Below are 17,568 nucleotides of genomic sequence, written 5' to 3'. Positions count from 1 at the left end.
GTGAACATCCTCATGCAATCATCAATTGTTCCTCAAACACCTGCCACATCCTTGACTCATCAAGAATCTACCTCCATAATCCATGCTCAGGTCCATGGAAACTCCATCCATCTCATCTGCAACATGTCATGATGCTTGATGCCAAGCCATCCCTGCACCATCAGTCATACCTGCTCAAACATGTTTAAGGACTCACTGCCATGAGCAGCTAACAATGAGCCCCATCTTCTTCATCCATCTAAGAAGATGTAGAGGGAGTAGAGCCTAAAGGCTCTCCCTCACTAATCAATTCGATCCATCTATCAGGATCCTCAATCTCCATCCTTTGTAGATAAGCAACCCGGTCTTCCCTCTGGACATCCGGCCTCACATATACCTCATCATCATCATCATCATCCTCCACCAACTCTAGCCTTCTTGTCAAATCCAAGATGCTATCTGAAAGTGATCTAATGACCAATGACTGCTCCACAAGCTTTGTCTCAACACTAGACAACCGCTTGTTCACCTTCTCCTTATCCTCCATTTGCATCACTCCCAATTTACAATCAGGCCTTGTCACACCAATGGTTGGAACACCAATGGGTACATCTTCCCTTCCATCATAAATGTAGAGCTTCTTCAAATGTGGAACGATCATAGCATCAAATTGTTTCATGAACTCCATCCCCAATACAGCCTCATAGTCATCAATCCGCACTATAGTGAAGTCCACCTTCCCAGTCCATTCACCAAGTGTAGTGTCCACCCTCTCAGCTATACCAAGAATCTCAATAGGAGGAGAATTCACTGTCTTCATTTGTGCCTTCGCCGGTACAAACTTCAGCCCAATTCTTCTCGCAGTATCTTCGCCCATGAAGTTGTGAGAAGCCCCACTATCCACCATAGTTGGCACATCAGCACCTCCAACCTTCATTCGAACATACTCCAACTTGTTCCTTTCAGGATCCCTCCTAGAGGCCACTTCCGTAGTAGCAGAAGCACCAAGTATCTGCATCATCCCCACAGAAGCATCTTCATTCTTTCCATCAGACTCAACCTTCTTCTTCAAGGCTTTGAGATGCCTTACCTCAAGAGCTAGGCAATCCCACTTCTTCTGATTCAATTTCTGTCTTATCTCTAGTTCCTTGAGTTCTGCTTCAAGCAAGTCCATTTCCTTTGCAAGTTGATAGGCTTCCTCCTTATTCCTGTCAGAAACCCCTTTCTTGACCAAGGCACGAAGAGCATCCTTTGTTTCAAACAACCTTTTGCCATACTCTGCAAATCCTTGTCTTACTTCCTTTGACTCTTCAAGTAGACTTCCTTCAAATTCTTCGAAGGTTGCAAAACCCAATTTCTGCAAGATAGACATCTTTACCAAGTCACCTGCAACCTGAACCAACCCTTGTTCCACTTCGTGTGAACGGCTTCCTTCACCTGCAAGTACCTGTCACAAGCAACCCTTCTCACCGGCTTCAAACCGAAGCTCTGATACCACCTGTCACGAAGTGCAGGTGTGTATCAGCTTCAACACTTCAACACCAGCTTCCTGCAAGACTTCTCCAAGTCTTCAGACCTGCTCTGATACCACCTGTCATGCCCCTACACCTGCGGTAGTCTTCCAACCGCTTGTAGCAAGGTGCGGCACCAACGAACGCTTTCTTTTCACCAATACTAACATTCGTGGACTACGCCTACTTCCACATTAACATTACTTAGCTTGTGTTTCGCAACCAAGTAAACTTGCAATTATCCTTTATACTTAATGAAGCCCATACTCATTCATTATCATCATGCAATTATACCAAGAACAACAACAATTGCAACAAGTATAAAGGGGAGGGGCAACTCCCCGTAATGTGAGTCTGCCCGACAATATATTAAGAATATCAGTTTTACAATGTACAAGTGTGCCTTGCCAAACCAAGTCTACACTTAGCCAAATATTAAAAAGAGAGGCAACCCTGCCTTTTACAATACATGTGCACCCTTGCACAAAGAGTAGTGCTCACCCGAGCCACTTAATCCTCTTCACCAAGTCCTGCACAAATCTGCACATCCACCGAACCCCGGGCACACCTTGCCCACACCTCAACCGGCACAAGACAGCTCAAAACTGCACCTTAGATAGTGCGCATGAGCTATGCGCAGCTCTACCCAAGCCTTGCGCAGTTCTGTTTTACCCCTCACTTCTTATGCGTAGATATGAGATGAGAATTCGTTGGTGAAATGAGCTCCAAGGCTCACACATATATACCATGTCTTGCGTGGGTTTTACATGGGGTGTGCAGCCCCTTGGCCGACCCCCAAAGCCACCAACATGCGCCCACAATGCCACTTTGTAAGTCGGCTTGCAAGCTCCTCAAGTCATCGTATAAGCGGCGTTCCACACTTAGTCGAATTTCTAAGTGTCTCCCTTTCGTCGCACTTATTGTCGCATTATGTCGCATTGTCGTTTGTCCGCGCCCGTGCGTCCGCCTGCGCACCCACCCGCGCGCCCGCCCGCGCGCCCTCGTGCACGTCCTCACCGGCGCCCGTCGCACCCGCAACTCGAAGGCCTTACAAGTATGGCCTTATTGATGTTCCTATGAATAAGAAGATGCCTACTTGGCATAATAGAAGAACTGGAGAAGCAGCCTTGGGGAGAAGACTTGATCGATATCTCATCCATGAAGACCTGCTAGTTACCCTTACAAACTACAGACAATGGGTGGGCTCCGGTGGCATATCTGATCACTCACCTATATATCTGGAATTGGTTGGTTCCTTTAACAAACCGAGAGCCCCCTACAAGTTCAATTCGACTTGGTTAAAGGAACCTGACTACCTCAAGATGGTCTCGAACTATTGGAAATCTCATCCCCCTTCAAATGAGTAGAGGAAGGTTGTAGGTTTCTGCAATAACCTGAACAACCTCAAGCGGTTATCCATTGATTGGGCCAAAAAGAAAAAAGCTAGGGAGGAACACACCCTAACTGACATTGAAAACCAGTTGGCCACATTAACGGATGAACAAGGTAGAGGCTTCAACTCCATCGAAGCAAAATTACACCTAGTGGAGTTGGAAGCCCAAAGATCTAAGATCCTACTGGCCCAGGAAGAAACTTGGAGACTCAGAAGCAGGGCTATCTAGTTACAAGTTGGGGATGGTAACACTAAATTCTTCCACAAATTTGCCAATGGAAGAAAAGCCAGCAACACTATTTGGCAAATGCCCTCGAATCAGGGACTGATAGCTAATACACATCCACAGCTGACATAGATGGGCATTGCACATTTCAATCAACTATTCAAAGTTCCTCCAGGAGCTACACTTGCAGATATCATCCGCATCACAGGGCACTTCCCCAAATTTGTAGAACCTGACTTGTTGGAGGATCTCAATAAACCTATCACTTTGGGGGAACTGGAGGAACAATCTGAAATGGTTCAAAAAGGATAAAAGTCTGAGGTCGGATGGATGGTCGGTGGAGTTCTACCTTACCTTCTTTGACATTATTGGCCCTAACCTTCTTGAAGTGGTTGAAGAAAGTCGTATCCTGGGTAGAATGTATGAGTCTATAAACTCCACTTTTATCGCCCTCATTCCCAAACTGGATTCCCCGCTATCCTTTAATGATTTCAGACCTATATCCCTTTGCAACTGCCTTTATAAAATTATAGCTAAGATTATAGCTAATCGTATTAAACCAATCTTGTCGGATCACATCTCCCCGAAATAGTTTGCCTTTTTGCAAAATCGACAAATCCGCACAACACAAGAGGCCCTCCACTCTATCAAACTGAAGAAACTCAAAGGAGTGATGCTAAAAATTGATCTCTCAAAGGCATTTGACCGGGTCAACTGGCTATACCTTCAGATGTTACTCACTCATCTAGGATTTCCACCAGATTTCATCAAATGGATTATGTGTTGTATTACTTCGGTATCCTTTGCAATTTTAATCAATGGATCAGACTCCCACTCCTTCCGAGCGGAGAGGGGACTCAACCAAGGATGTCCCCTATCCCCACTAATCTTCCTATTGGTCATGGAAGGACTCAGCAGAAAGATTGCATCAGAGAAGCGTGAGGGGAGGCTCAAGGGACTCAAGATAACAGATCAATGCATATTAACACATCTGCTCTTTGTTGATGACATCCTCATTTTTCTTGATGGGGGCATACAAGACATCATCACTCTCACGGGGATACTAAGGTTATTCAGCTCTGCCACAAGGATGGAAATTAATCAGGTTAAATCCACTATATCCTTATCATAATGTACTCAACAAGAAACCAACCTTGCCCTTCAAAACTTCCCTTTTCAGAATCAGGCCCTAGAGGACAGACTGAAGTACTTGGGATTTAGGATCAAATCAGATGGATACAAAATAGCAGACTGGACATGGTTGATTGCAAAGATAGAAAGAAGATTAAACATTTGGAGCCATCGACTACTATCCAGGGCTGGCAGACTGGTGCTTATCAAATCAGTACTTGAAGCCACACCAGTTTACTGGATGTCTCTGGCCTGGATTCCACAAGGAATTATTCAAAGGATACAGAGAATATGCTGCAAATTCTTATGGAAGGGGCATAAGGAGGGGAAACTCTATGCTTGGGTCAAATGGAGCAGCATTGCTATCCCCAAAAAATGGGGAGGTTGGGGCTTGAAAAACCTATCTACTTTCGCACAGGCTCTTGCGGCCAAACTTGGATGGCTACTCCTAAAACACAGGAGCCTATGGTCGGAGGTGATCACATACAAATACATCTGGCCGAACTCAGTGCTGGATTGGCTAAGACTACCAACTTGGAACAGGAAGGGTATATCAGTAATCTGGAGGGTTGTGTTAAATACCCTCCCCACCATTAGAAGGGGACTCATTTGGAGGATTGGCAATGGAGGGTCAACCCGTATTGGAATTGACCCATGGATTGGATGCGAAAACTCCCACCTACTTCCTCCGGACCTGATTTCCATCCTTAATCAAATGGATATTGTCAACATAGCTCAAATTGGGGACCCTCACAACTCAACAATATACCAGCAAGCTTGGTTACGGGGACGGTATTGGATATTCCAGCTCAATGGCACATGGAGTGGGGGACCTACTTGATGGCTTTAACAAAATCACATGTGAGATTAAGGGATGAGCCGGATGTGCTGCTATGGGGACTGGCACAGCATGGGACCTATACCCCCAAAGGACAGATATACAACAATACATGCAAGACACAAACCAGAAATATTGAAAAGTTGGCGGCGTAATATCTGGAAGCTACATGGTCCTCCATGCACCCGATTACTCATGTGGAACATCATTTCGGAAAAAGCCCCGACTGGAACAAATCTAAGGACACAGGCATTCTTGGGTCCTACATGGTGTGTTCTTTGTAAAGCCGAGGAGGAAACAACCAATCACCTATTCCTCACTTGCCCCACTACTCAGCAAGTCTGGGCACAGGTACTACAGATTCTTAATATACCTAACACATGGACCGAGGATGACATGAATACGGCCTGGAACAGCTGGTGGGATACTGCAACACTCCCGAAAGCTAGGAACTTGCCTCTCATAGTGTCCTGGCACATTTGGATTTGCAGAAACAGTATTATCTTTCAGGGGAAACAAATTGTTTGGACTCAGATTATCCCAAAGATCTGTAAGAGCTACTTAGAAATCTCGGAAGAGGCACAACTTACCCGGACAAGGAACATTATACCAGAAGTCATAGATAAAGAGAAACCTTGGGCCTATTTTGATGGAGCAGCACAAGATCAAGGCTGCGGTGGAGGCATCATTCTACACATATCTGAAACAAATTTTTACCATATCTGCCTGGGGCTGGGAGATGGCACTAACAATTATGTAGATCTCATTACCCTACGCCATCTCTTATATTTTGCTATTTCCAAAAATTGTAGACAACTACAAATATATGGAGATTCAAAGATTGTCATAAACTGGTTCAATTGCACTACAACATGCCATGCATATACACTCAGAACAATATTGGATGATGTATTATCTCTAAAATCACAGTTTGATCTTGTTTCTTGTACTCATATCTACAGGGAACGCAATGCATTTGCGGACAGGCTATCGAAAGCAGCAACGCATCATCCTCGAGGAGGATGGCTGATCAGAGAGCATACTCATGCACAGATCTATCAATACTACCATAGACCTTATATGGACCAGGATATACAAAGGGCAGACAGGCCCTAGATCCATCACTTTTTTATGTTAATATTTATGAATCAGTTTTGGATATGTAAATAATATTGTATATGAACTTTATCAGTATACCCGACCAAGGTTTTATGTAGGTTTTTATATCAGTTTTGCAACAATTCATAGCTGACCATGGTCACTTTACAGCATATGCCAATGGCATTTACAACATGTAATTTTCTATGTTAATGGAAATTACGATTTTTCTTTCCAGGAAAAAAAACAGCACATTGTTTTCCTTATGTATCAGGAGATTGTAGTCTCCTTTCAAGTTGCAGCTTGATAAATGATAGGTTGGAGCCTGTTGAGGTAAGAACCTCCTATGGGTTGTAGCTTGCATAAAACTAATTGGAGTTGGAGCTTCCTTGCATGTTGTAGCTTGCAAAAATATTGAGGTAGTGGCCTCCTCTAGGTTGAAGCCTACAGAAAAGCAGGTGCAATAAGGGAGTAGGAGCTTGTATTTGCATCACAACAATAACAATATCGTGGTTTTCTCCCTTTATGGGTTTCCACTTATATCTGGTGTCCATATGTGTTGCTTTTATGTGTTGATGTGATGTTTCCGATTTACTTGTTACCTCTTGTTTGCATATTAAATTTGTTGGTCATTATGTATCAGTCTGCTCATTTAATGGTTCAGTTAATGAGTTTAAAGAAAATCAAATTAATGTCCATGAATGTACTTAACTGATTCAACCCCCCCCCTCTCCCAATTTAGTCAAGTTTTCATCAAAAGAGAATTTGTAGGCCACCTAGAACCAGCAAAAGATGTATGCGGAGAGGCAAAAAGTAGAGTGCACCTTTGAGGGAGGAGTTTTAGTTTTCCTAAGATTGCAGCCATATAAACAGTCTTCACTCAAGAAAAGTGGTGTCAAGAAACTAAAACCAAGATTTTATGGGCCTTACAAAATAATTAAACAAATTGGTGAAGTAGCATATGAACTGGAGCTGCCAGAGGGAAGCAAAATCCACAATGTCTTCCATTTATCATTCCTTAAGAAGGCAGTTGGTCAACAGGTTACTACTTTAGCTGAGCTACCCCCTTTAGACGAGGAGAAACAATTAGTATTGATTCTGGAAGCTATCATGGTTGTTTGAGAGAGGAGATTGAGGGGTTGGATGATCTCTGAATATCTTATCAAGCGGAAGGATCTACCTGAAGAGGATGCCATATAGAAAGGAAAACAGAGCTTGCAACACTTGAATTTGCAATTGTTTGAGGACAAACAATGTTGGGAAGGGGGGACTGCAATGTTCTCTTCAAATTAATTGCCCAAGGGAGGATGTAGTAGCCTATTTAACTCCATAGGCTATAGTCATTTAAAAAGGGAGAGATCACTATTTAATGTTACTTAGATAACTTCGGATAATAATAGTTAAATTTTGGGTAAATGGATGAAAACTTGCTAATCACTTAAAAATGAAATTATGAGGGGAAAGCCCCAAAGAGAATCTGGATAATCCGTTCCTGGGTGGAGAAAATAACAAAGAAGAATGGAGTCAGATTTATGAAATTCTAAATGCATTTGGTAAGCCTACAGGTTTATTTATGAACAAAGGTAAATCAGTCCTTATCACAGATTCACAGGTTGCAGCATTTAGTATGGAGATTTGTCATATGTTGGAAATTGCAAAGATTTAGATAGATGAGGGATTCCATTACCTCAGATATACACAGAACTTAATAAATACGGAAATAAAGATTGGGAGTGGTTGTTAAGAAAATTTGAGAAGAAAAATTTCTTTTAGCAAAATAAATGGCTTTCCCTGGGGGGCAGACTCACCCTTATCAAATCTTTCCTTCATAACTTGTCAGTCTACTAGATGCATTTGTATTTACTGCCAAAGGAAATAATTCATAAGATCAAAAAAATTTCGACTAGATTTTTATGGGCAGGTAAAAGCACAGGAAGGAAATACCATCTGGTCCGTTTGTCTTCCATTGCTCGACCCATTCAGAGTGGAGGATGGGGTATTCTAGACGTGAAACGCTTTAATATTTCATTGGTCACAAAATCTTGTTGGCGAGCATTATATGGTACAGGTATTTGCAAAATATCATGAAAAGGAAATACATACATCATTGTGATTCCACGCAATGGATTAGAGATGGGGCTAAGGTACAAAAGGGTGTGTCATTCATTTGGCGCAATATGATGAAAACTAAACAGTGGCTCTTTACTGGAATGAGATGGGAGATTGGCGATGGTTGTCAGATTCAGGTCGGTTTGGATGCTATCAAGGGTATGGATGGTTACCATTCACTTTCTGCCCCACTGATTTATCATTTATCTCAAATGGGTATTACCCATATCTGGCAAGTGGCAGCTGAACTAAACAACACCTTGGGTACACGCACGTGGCAGAGTGCGGTTTCTATGGGATTGTCAGGGAGTTGGGTTATAGAATGGAAGGATTACATCCAATGTTTAAATCAAACTAGAGCCTTTCTATCCGAAGTAGAGGATAAATTGTGTTGGGTGGGCACACTTAAAAAGGGTCAAATTGTTGTCAAGGATATATATTCCAAATTTCCTGTAGATACATTTGATGAAAGGTTCCAGTGGTTCCAACAAATATGGTATTGGGACATACCCATGAAGCTGAAATGTTTCAATTGGCTTGTCCTCCACAACAGAGTGCTCACTTGGGACATATTAATACATAGAGGACAACATGGACCAGGCATTTGTTCCCTATGTTGGGCAGCCATGGAGGACTCTCTTCATCTATTTATAAAATTTCCATTTGCAAGTGCTATTTGGGATGGAGTAATGTCACTACTCAACATCAAAGGTAGGTGGCAACAGGGATCAAACAAGGGAGTTCTATCTTCTTGGTTCATCGCACATAAACAACGCTCCACGTTACCATTCTATATATTCATCTTGTCAAATCTGTCCTTTAGAACTTGTCAATCTACTGGATGCATGTGTATATACTGCCAAAGGAAATAATTCATAAGATCTACAAAATTTCAGCTAGATTTTTATGGGCAAGTAAAAGCACAGGAAGGAAATACCATCTGGTCCATTTGTCTTCCATTGCTCGACCCATTCAGAGTGGAAGAAGGGGTATTCTAAACACAGAACACTTTAATATTTCATTGGTCACAAAATCTTGTTGGCGGGCATTATATGGTACAGGTATTTGGCAAAATATCATGAAAAGGAAATACATACATCATTGTGATTCCATGCAATAGATTAGAGAAGGGGCTAAGGTACAAAAGGGTGTGTCATTCATTTGGCACAATATGATGAAAACTAAAAAGTGGCTCTTCGCTTAAATGAGATGGAAGCTTGGCGATGGTTGTCAGCTTTAGGTCAGTTTGGATGCTATCAAGGGTATGGATGGTTACCATTCACTTTCTGCCCCATTGATTTATCATTTACCTCAAATGGTTATTACCCATATCTAGTAGGTGGCAACTGATCTAAACAACACCTTAGGTACACGCACGTGGCAGAGTGCAGTTTCTATGGGATTGTCGAGGAGTTGGGGTAAAGAATGGAAGGATTACATCCAATGTTTAAATCAAACTAGAGCCTTTCTATCCAAAGTAGAGGATAAATTGTGTTGGGTAGGCACCCTTAAAAAGGGTCAGATCGTTGTCGAGAATATATATTTCAAATTTCATGTAGATACACTTGATGAAAGGTTCCAATGGTTCCAACAAATATGGTATTGGGACATACCCATGAAGCTGAAATGTTTCAATTGGCTCATCCTCCACAATAGAGTGCTCACTTAGGACATATTAATACATAGAGGACAGCATGGACTAGGCATTTGTTCCCGATGTTGGGCGGCCATGGAGGACTCTATTCATCTCTTTATAAAATGTCCATTTTCAAGTGCTATTTAGGATGGAGTAATGTCACTTCTCAACATCAAAGGTAGGTGACGACAAGGATCGATCGCGGGAGTTCTATCTTCTTGGTTCATCACACATAAACAACACTCCACGTTACCATTCTATATATTCTGGGGGATCTGGAGATGCAGAAACAAAAAGCTCTTTGAGCAGCAAGAACCAGACATCAAGACAACTATTATTAAGACTGTTGCATACTACGGGGAGATTGGACCAAGTATTAGAAAAGTCCACAGAGGTAATCCCAAGTATATTGATATTTGGAGTGAAATGCCAGTGGGTTTCTTTGATGGGGCATGCTTACAAACAAAATGTGGATGTGAGGCATATATTGTATTAGAACCTGGTAAGTTTTATCACTTTTGGTGGGAAGGAGGAAGTGGTACAAACAATCAGGCAGAAATCATAGCATTATGGGGGACACTACTATGTGCAAAATGGTTGGGTATTGAGACCATAAAGATATTCGGGGACTCAAAAAGTGTCATTGAATGGGTACAGGGATACACTCAATTCAATCCTATCAATCTTTTTGCATGGATGAGGCGTATCCGAAATCTGGAGCAGAACCTTCAACAGATTACATATAGGCATGTGTAGCGAGAGCAACATGGGGTTGCAAACATGTTATCAAAAAGGGGCATTGCAGCATAAACATGTTTGATTTACTTTCATGCTTTCCAGCAAGGTGCAGTAATAAATGAAGGAACTATTGTGATCCTGTAACAAAGCAATTCTGTATAAATGGGGGACAGAGACACTTCAAAAATAGGGGTTTGCTAATAGATTTTCAAAGTAGAATCATAGGGGATAATGGGGATATGATAGGTAAGTAGGATTTTGCACTAAGTTTTTATTAAGTAAAATGACAAACAATTGACAGGTTTTTTTTGTGAAGAATGTATATTAGAAACAAGCTACTGTAATCACCTTTTTTTTTAATGAAAAATGATGTTTTTTTTTACTCGACAAAAAAAAGGATAGAGTAAATTCATGATGATCATCATGGATTGTCATTCTTCTTGATTTTGGGCTAAGGCTCTTGGAAGGTTTTAAGACCCTTTTTCTCTGATAGGTTTTAGTGGTGAAAGATTCCACGCTAGTCAATCTTCCTACCTTTTTTCGCTACAAGAGCAAAATTTGGCTAGATAATCATCTTTCTATGTCGGCAAACCATCTTTCTATGGAAAACAAAGGCTAGAATCAAATCCTCCTGAGGCAGTGGACCATTTTCCTGAGGCAATAAAAGGCTGGGCTCATCACTCAGGGGTTGTGAGGGCTGAAAAGGGGGCAACGACTGACAGTGGTTGGCCTAAGGCCACAAAAGAGATGGTTTATGACTCTGTGCAGTGGGTAGCCTATGAGGGACATGTTCAGGGTTTAAAAGGTGCAACTAATTGAAGTTGAAGCAGCAAGGGTCATTACATAGGTACAGAAGCAGTGAGTTAGGCACATAACATTGTCAAACAACAAAGCTGAGCCTAAGTTGCATGATACGAGAAAACGGGTACAGGTACGAAACGTGACCCCCCCAAATTTTGGAAACAGGGCAACACAATATATATATTGGGACATTTAAGAAATGTTATGTGCAATCATAAAGCATACATGATACATTATAATTTATTACATTTAAAGTTTTAACATTATGATTGAATTGTCCAACGTCAATGCATAAACTATAAGTCTCTAAATTTACATCACATTTACTCATGAATCGTGAATGATCACATAATGAAAATAACAATGTCGGAATATCCAAAATCAACCTTTATTATATATGCAAATCTTAAAATCAACCTTTATTTTATATATGAGGTTGCAAGTACAATAAAGACTATGAGGTTGCAAGTACTATAAAGACTGAAGACAAATCCTCATCAAAAATAGAAGCAGAAGCATGCTCGACAGTGGATGGTGGAGTTGAAGAAGATGATTGGCCAATTCCACTTCTAGGCTCCCTGTCCTCAATATTCAAGGCAGCAAGAGAGCTCCAAATCAGGACTTTCTAGGTCCACATCACATTCGTTAGAAGGATCATTGTTATATTATGGACCCCTACGAGATGCAAGGTGAAGGTTGGAGTGCACATAAACAAGATCCTTTGCCTTTTGTGAGCCCAACCTGCTGCGCTTCACAGAATGACTAAACCATAGTTGCTCCAATTCCTTTATGTTGATGAAGAGCTTGCCACTTGTGAAAGAACACGAATGGCAAGGTTTTGCAAATGTAAAGCATTTGCTTCATGACAAATCCACCACTTAACTAGATTTGTGGTGATTCTCTCCTCCAAAGTTGACATATTTGAATAATCATCTAATCCTGCACCAAAACTAGCAACTTCTTCCTTCACCTCCCTGTGTAGATGAGCTGGAAACATTCTCAGAGGGCTTTTTTCACCCCATTAGCCACTTCTCTATCCTTATGGGGTGCCTTCATCTTCCCATTGCTTTGAGAAATAAGCTCCTCGTCATAAAATTTGGGGTTCAAGGCATGTGCTAAAGTGTGCAATGGAGTGTTGAAATTGTTCCACCTATCAACAATGATTTTCTTGACTAAATCAACAAAATGATCATCAATAAACAAAAGTTGTTGAGACTCTTGTGACATGATTTCCATAATTTTCTCAACCATAGTATCCATGCCATCATATACCTCTCCTAAGAAAGGTTGGTCAGTGTCAACATTCTGAAGAAGCTCAAATGCAGGCGTTGTGAACTTTAACAAGAAATCTATCTTGCTCTGCCACTCCTCATCAAGGCACAATTGATGCACCATATATACCCGCTCTGAATCTACATGTCTCCACTCAGCCCAAAGTTGACTCACAACCATAGAAATTAATGCTTGCTTAACCTCAACAAGACAGCGCAACATTAGGAAGTTTGAGGCATATATTGTCTCAACAACTTTTAACAACTCCAATTTGGAGTACTCTCAAAATATTGCTTGAGATTGGTGGTGGTTGGTGATGAATTTAACAATCTCCCTTGTTTCCCCTATGATTTCCTTTATCCATGGAACTTTATTGTCGATCTCATCTAAAATCAAATTCAGATTATGGACAATGCAAGGATACCTCCCCTCAATAATTAAACCTACAACTTTGCAAAATGGTGAATTATCCGTGATAACTTGCACCACCATTTTAGGTCTTATTTGTTCAATAGATTTTATAATAACATCAGCAATGGACTGTGAATCTTTTACCTCTCTTGAGCAGTCTTTCGCCTTTAAAAACATTGCTCCTTTTGGTAAAGTGGCAATGATGTTTATCAATAGTCTGCGCCTTGTATTTGTCCATCCATCTAAGACTATGGTAACCCCAGCGCTACTCCAGGAAAAACAAATTGGTGATAAGATATCCTCCACTTTCTCATAGTTGGGCCCCTTATACCCTTGAGGAGCTTTGTTAACTGCCCTTATCATATCTTATCAGTAAAGAGAGAGAACAACATTGAATGGGATACCACACGCATAAATGCACCTAACCACTCTGGAATCATCTTCTTCTCTCGCTTGCACATTCACCAATTTAGCAATTCTGCTATCTTGAGCTAAAGAGGATGCCCCTTTGGTATTATTGGATGGTGGTTGTTCTTGCTGTTAAGTGGCTCTCCTCTTCCTTGCTTCAACTACAATCCTTGACTCAATGTTTGGTGGAGGTTGAGAAGCAGCTTGACTAAGGTCTTCATGCCTTCTTTTAATTCCATCTGTCTCATCTTCCTCTCTTTGGCATGCCCTCCTCACCAATGGGTTTGTTGTTTTTGTGCAACCTGCAATCCCCTGTCCTCCTCCATGCAAAAGATGTGCCTTCACTCTTGGGTAGGAGCCCTTGTACGAATTACTGCAAAGATTACATTGCCATTCCCATGAGCCACCACCTCCACATCTTTGAGTCTTTTGAACATGCCTCCAAAGAGAATAATATTCAGCCCTCAAGTTAGACTCCGGGCCTGAACTTGCACCTTAGTTGGAAGCCATTGTTGCAAAAAAAAATCTGTAAAGAAAAAATGTTTTTGGAACATAAACCTTCAAAAAAGAGAAGAAATAGTGGGACAAAACTAAGAAAATGAATGTTTCTAACCCAAATTAATTTTTTGTAGTTGAAGCTACCCCAAAATGCCACAAAAGACGAGAAATATGGCTATAGTTGAGCCAAAAACCAAGAATGTCGTAGTCGGAAACTCCCCACTCCAAATTTGCTTATGAAATCTCTTTCTCTTGTTGCCGAAATCTCCTTTGCTCACTGTTGAAAACACCTTATCGCTGAAACCACTACTCTCTTCATATTTTCTCCTTGCTAAAATCATTCGTCTCCAAGTGAAATGACTTGCTCAATTCGTGTGATGAGGGAATGAGGCAAGACTTTTTATAACTTGTGAGAGCCATCTAGAAGCATCCAAAAGATATTTTATTCGCCAAATAAAATAAAATAAACAATTAAATTACCTAAAAAACACACACACAACTTAAAAGCGGAAACGTGGTCATACAACCTGGAAACACATTTCAGACCGTATTGGGCCATGTTTCCCCCACGTGAAACGTGGTAGTACAGCTTGAATCGCATTTCTAGGCCATACCAAACGCGTTTCTGTGTTCTGATACCATTTTTGCCCAAGCTCAGGACCAGCATTTCCTGCAACATAGATCTGAGCAGTATTGGTTGACCTAAAGTTAGGGTAGTTCATGTGACCACTGACCAGCTGTTGAGTAACAGAACCGTGGAAAGTTTCATTTGAAATCATAGAAACTAATTGGTGTTGTTATGCCTATTGGGGGATATGTGGAACCTGTGCTGCGTAATAGATTGATGTGTATTGCAGCACACTGTTATGAATCACAATTCCGTCATATGTTTATTGAAGCCCTAACTCAGAATTGCATTCGAAGGGCAATTCCAAGAAAGGGGCACCACAGAGTCCATTTTCTTAAGAAAGAACCATTTACCAACAAAACAAAGAAAGGAAAACCTGGCCGGTAGGGAGGCCACAGGAGCCACAGCACGTGCACATTACATTGTAAAAGGGGAGCTGAATAGGGCTGAATTTCAAAGAATTGTCTGCTCAAATCTAGGGATTTTTATCTCTTCTCAATGTACCAAGGGAACGGCCATGAAGTGCGTATACACAAATGTACAGATTTTGCTGTAGCCGTGTTCTGAAGAGACCGTCAAATTAAGGATGTTAGTCGTTTTATAGGCCATTCTCCTAGTTGTTAACATATAAGACAGTCTTAACTACGAGCAGTTGCCGATGAGTGGACTAAATATGTAATGAAGATAAATAAAATAAGATAATGGTATTGATGGCTGGTTTAATTATATAATGAAAATCCATAAAATAGGTTTATTAATGTCTAACAAATAATAGCAAAAGCACGTCAATGGGACTTAACAGAGTTAAAGAGTGGTCGGTTAGACTTGTCGACAATGTAACTTCTTTTGTTGTAATGAAAGTGGTCGATTTTTTCTCCTGACAAAAAAAAGAGTTAACACTTAAATAGTGTATGTAAAAAAAAGTGGGATGTAAAAGCAACTACCAAATCAATGGATCAATACTGAGAGCAGTAAAGTTCACAGACCAGTGTATCAAAGCTAATATCTAGCATCTGAAAGAAATTATTAATAAAAGAAAGTGCGAGACAGAGAAAGAAAAGATATAAAAGAAGGTACAAAGAGCTCTAAATATGCTAGAAACTGAGAAGTATCGGCGCCGAACAGAAGAGAATACTTCAAAACAAAAACAAAAAAGACCGAAACAGAACACTACAGAAAAAGGGGCAAAACACATTAAAGCGCACAAAATACTGAATTTTGTAATTTTTATTCTACTTATAAAGCATTCAGTATAAACTAATAATGTAACCTTAAGCAAACTTTGCCTAAATACAAAAACTAAACTGAACCTAGAGGCCGGCTAATACCAAAAATTGAAGAAGTCCACCAACCTGGTATCTTGTGACTGATTTGAAGGGCATGACAGAGCTCGAAAACCTCCGGGTGACGGAAAATGCGCAAGACTAGCTCACAAAGGTCATCATCCTTAAATTCCTTCGAAATTCCGTAAGAAACCAAGAGTTTCAGGAACGCGCGTGCCTCGACAATAGTGATCGGGCGTGCCTCGACAATAGTGATCTGGGATCCAGAATCAAGATTGAGTTTAGATTTCCATGCAGCAGCAATTTTCTGAGCGTCATTTTTTGCCTCTGACGACACCTTGTCCGCGGTCAAAACAGAACGAAGGGAGTCCAAGAGCAAATTACAGGCATTTCTCTGCCCCAGAAGGTACGTATACGATTTCTGGGCATCACCGTCCACATAAACACACGCCAGGGCTTGTAGAACCAGCTTGGCCGGGTCGGCCGCATATCTTAGCGCCGCGGGGACTTCGTGTCTCCTGATGCCAGGGCGGGAATTGGCCAATAAATTGATGAGGCCCTCACCGTCCATTTCCTCGCATAGAGATATCAGCTTCGGTGGCGGCTTCACGTCGTCATTTAAGGCAAGCGACGTCATTGTAGGATTTCCGGTGCTCTTTTCTGCAGTGGACTTTTTCTCTGAGGCCTCATTAGGGTAGCCAGTGCTACTTTCTGCAGCGAATTTCTCCTCCGAAGTCTCATTAGAGTTTCCAGTGCTCTTTTCTGCGGCGGAATTTTTCTCCGGGGTATCGTTAGGGTTGCCAGTGTTCTTTTCTGCGGCAGATTTTTTCTCCTTTTCATTTTCCTTCTCTTTTCTTTCGAGCTCTTCGAAGCGCTTCTGCATGAGCTTCTCCAATTCGTTGAAGTGGCAATCGAGCTCCTTCCATTGGACAATGAAGTTTGTCAGATCTGAAGAAATGGATTGCAGCTCCAGGAATTCCTTGTTGAGCCGCTCCTTCTTGGAGGCCTCCGCGTCCATGACTACTGAGGTCGAACTCTCTACTAATTTCTGTGGTATCATGCACGAGTTTTAAGCTGCACGGTTAGGCAAAAGACTGCTATCAAACCTATTCTGCCACCTGTACGTGCGCGTTCCTTCGGCCTCCTTTAATATTCCTGCTTCTTTTGAATTTGAATGAATATTTTAACTAAAATATAGTGATCTTTTTTTTCCATGCTTTTCGTGTTTTGTAATTGAATTCTACTTTTCATCTTTTGTAATCCTTGTGTTGATTTTTCCAATGGTTGAATTCGTACATTATAGTTGTCGAGTTACCGGAAATAAATTTCTTGCTCATAAAATTGGAAATGAAATACCGAAGGGATTCTTTGATTTTATTAGCAAATTAGTTTTGATTTTATTCGTAAATTAGCTTTATTTGAACGGTAAGATTAGAAAGTTTGGATTAGGAATAATGTTAAATAAAAATATATCTGGTTTTATGGTTTTATGGATATAGAGAGAAGTATTAGAAAGAAAGAAAGAAATTATTTTAACCTTTATTAAGCTAAAAATAGCCTATGGGACTATTGCTTATTTATTTGCTTGATGTATTAGGCCATTTTTCT

The 17,568-nt window shown here is 41.0% G+C and overlaps 1 protein-coding gene across 1 annotated transcript in view; it reads right to left on the bottom strand.

Moving 5' to 3' along the window:
- The window catches only part of LOC149201258 (uncharacterized), a 103,760-nt gene extending 86,641 nt beyond the window's left edge, over positions 1-17,119 (bottom strand). The window contains exon 1 of the mRNA XM_089402906.1: positions 16,030-17,119. Coding sequence (XP_089259032.1) covers positions 16,030-17,020 — 991 coding nt within the window. The 5' untranslated portion in view covers positions 17,021-17,119. The remainder of the gene's footprint in view (positions 1-16,029) is intronic.
- Between the last annotated feature and the right edge of the window lie 449 nt (positions 17,120-17,568).

The sequence above is a fragment of the Pinus tabuliformis genome, chromosome 2_1 (genome assembly GCF_031772625.1).
Source record: "Pinus tabuliformis cultivar Carrire ecotype Pingquan chromosome 2_1, CPIR1, whole genome shotgun sequence".
Taxonomy (NCBI): Eukaryota; Viridiplantae; Streptophyta; class Pinopsida; order Pinales; family Pinaceae; genus Pinus; species Pinus tabuliformis.
Note: the sequence above shows the minus strand (reverse complement) of the source record. Positions and strands in the feature narration are given on the sequence as shown.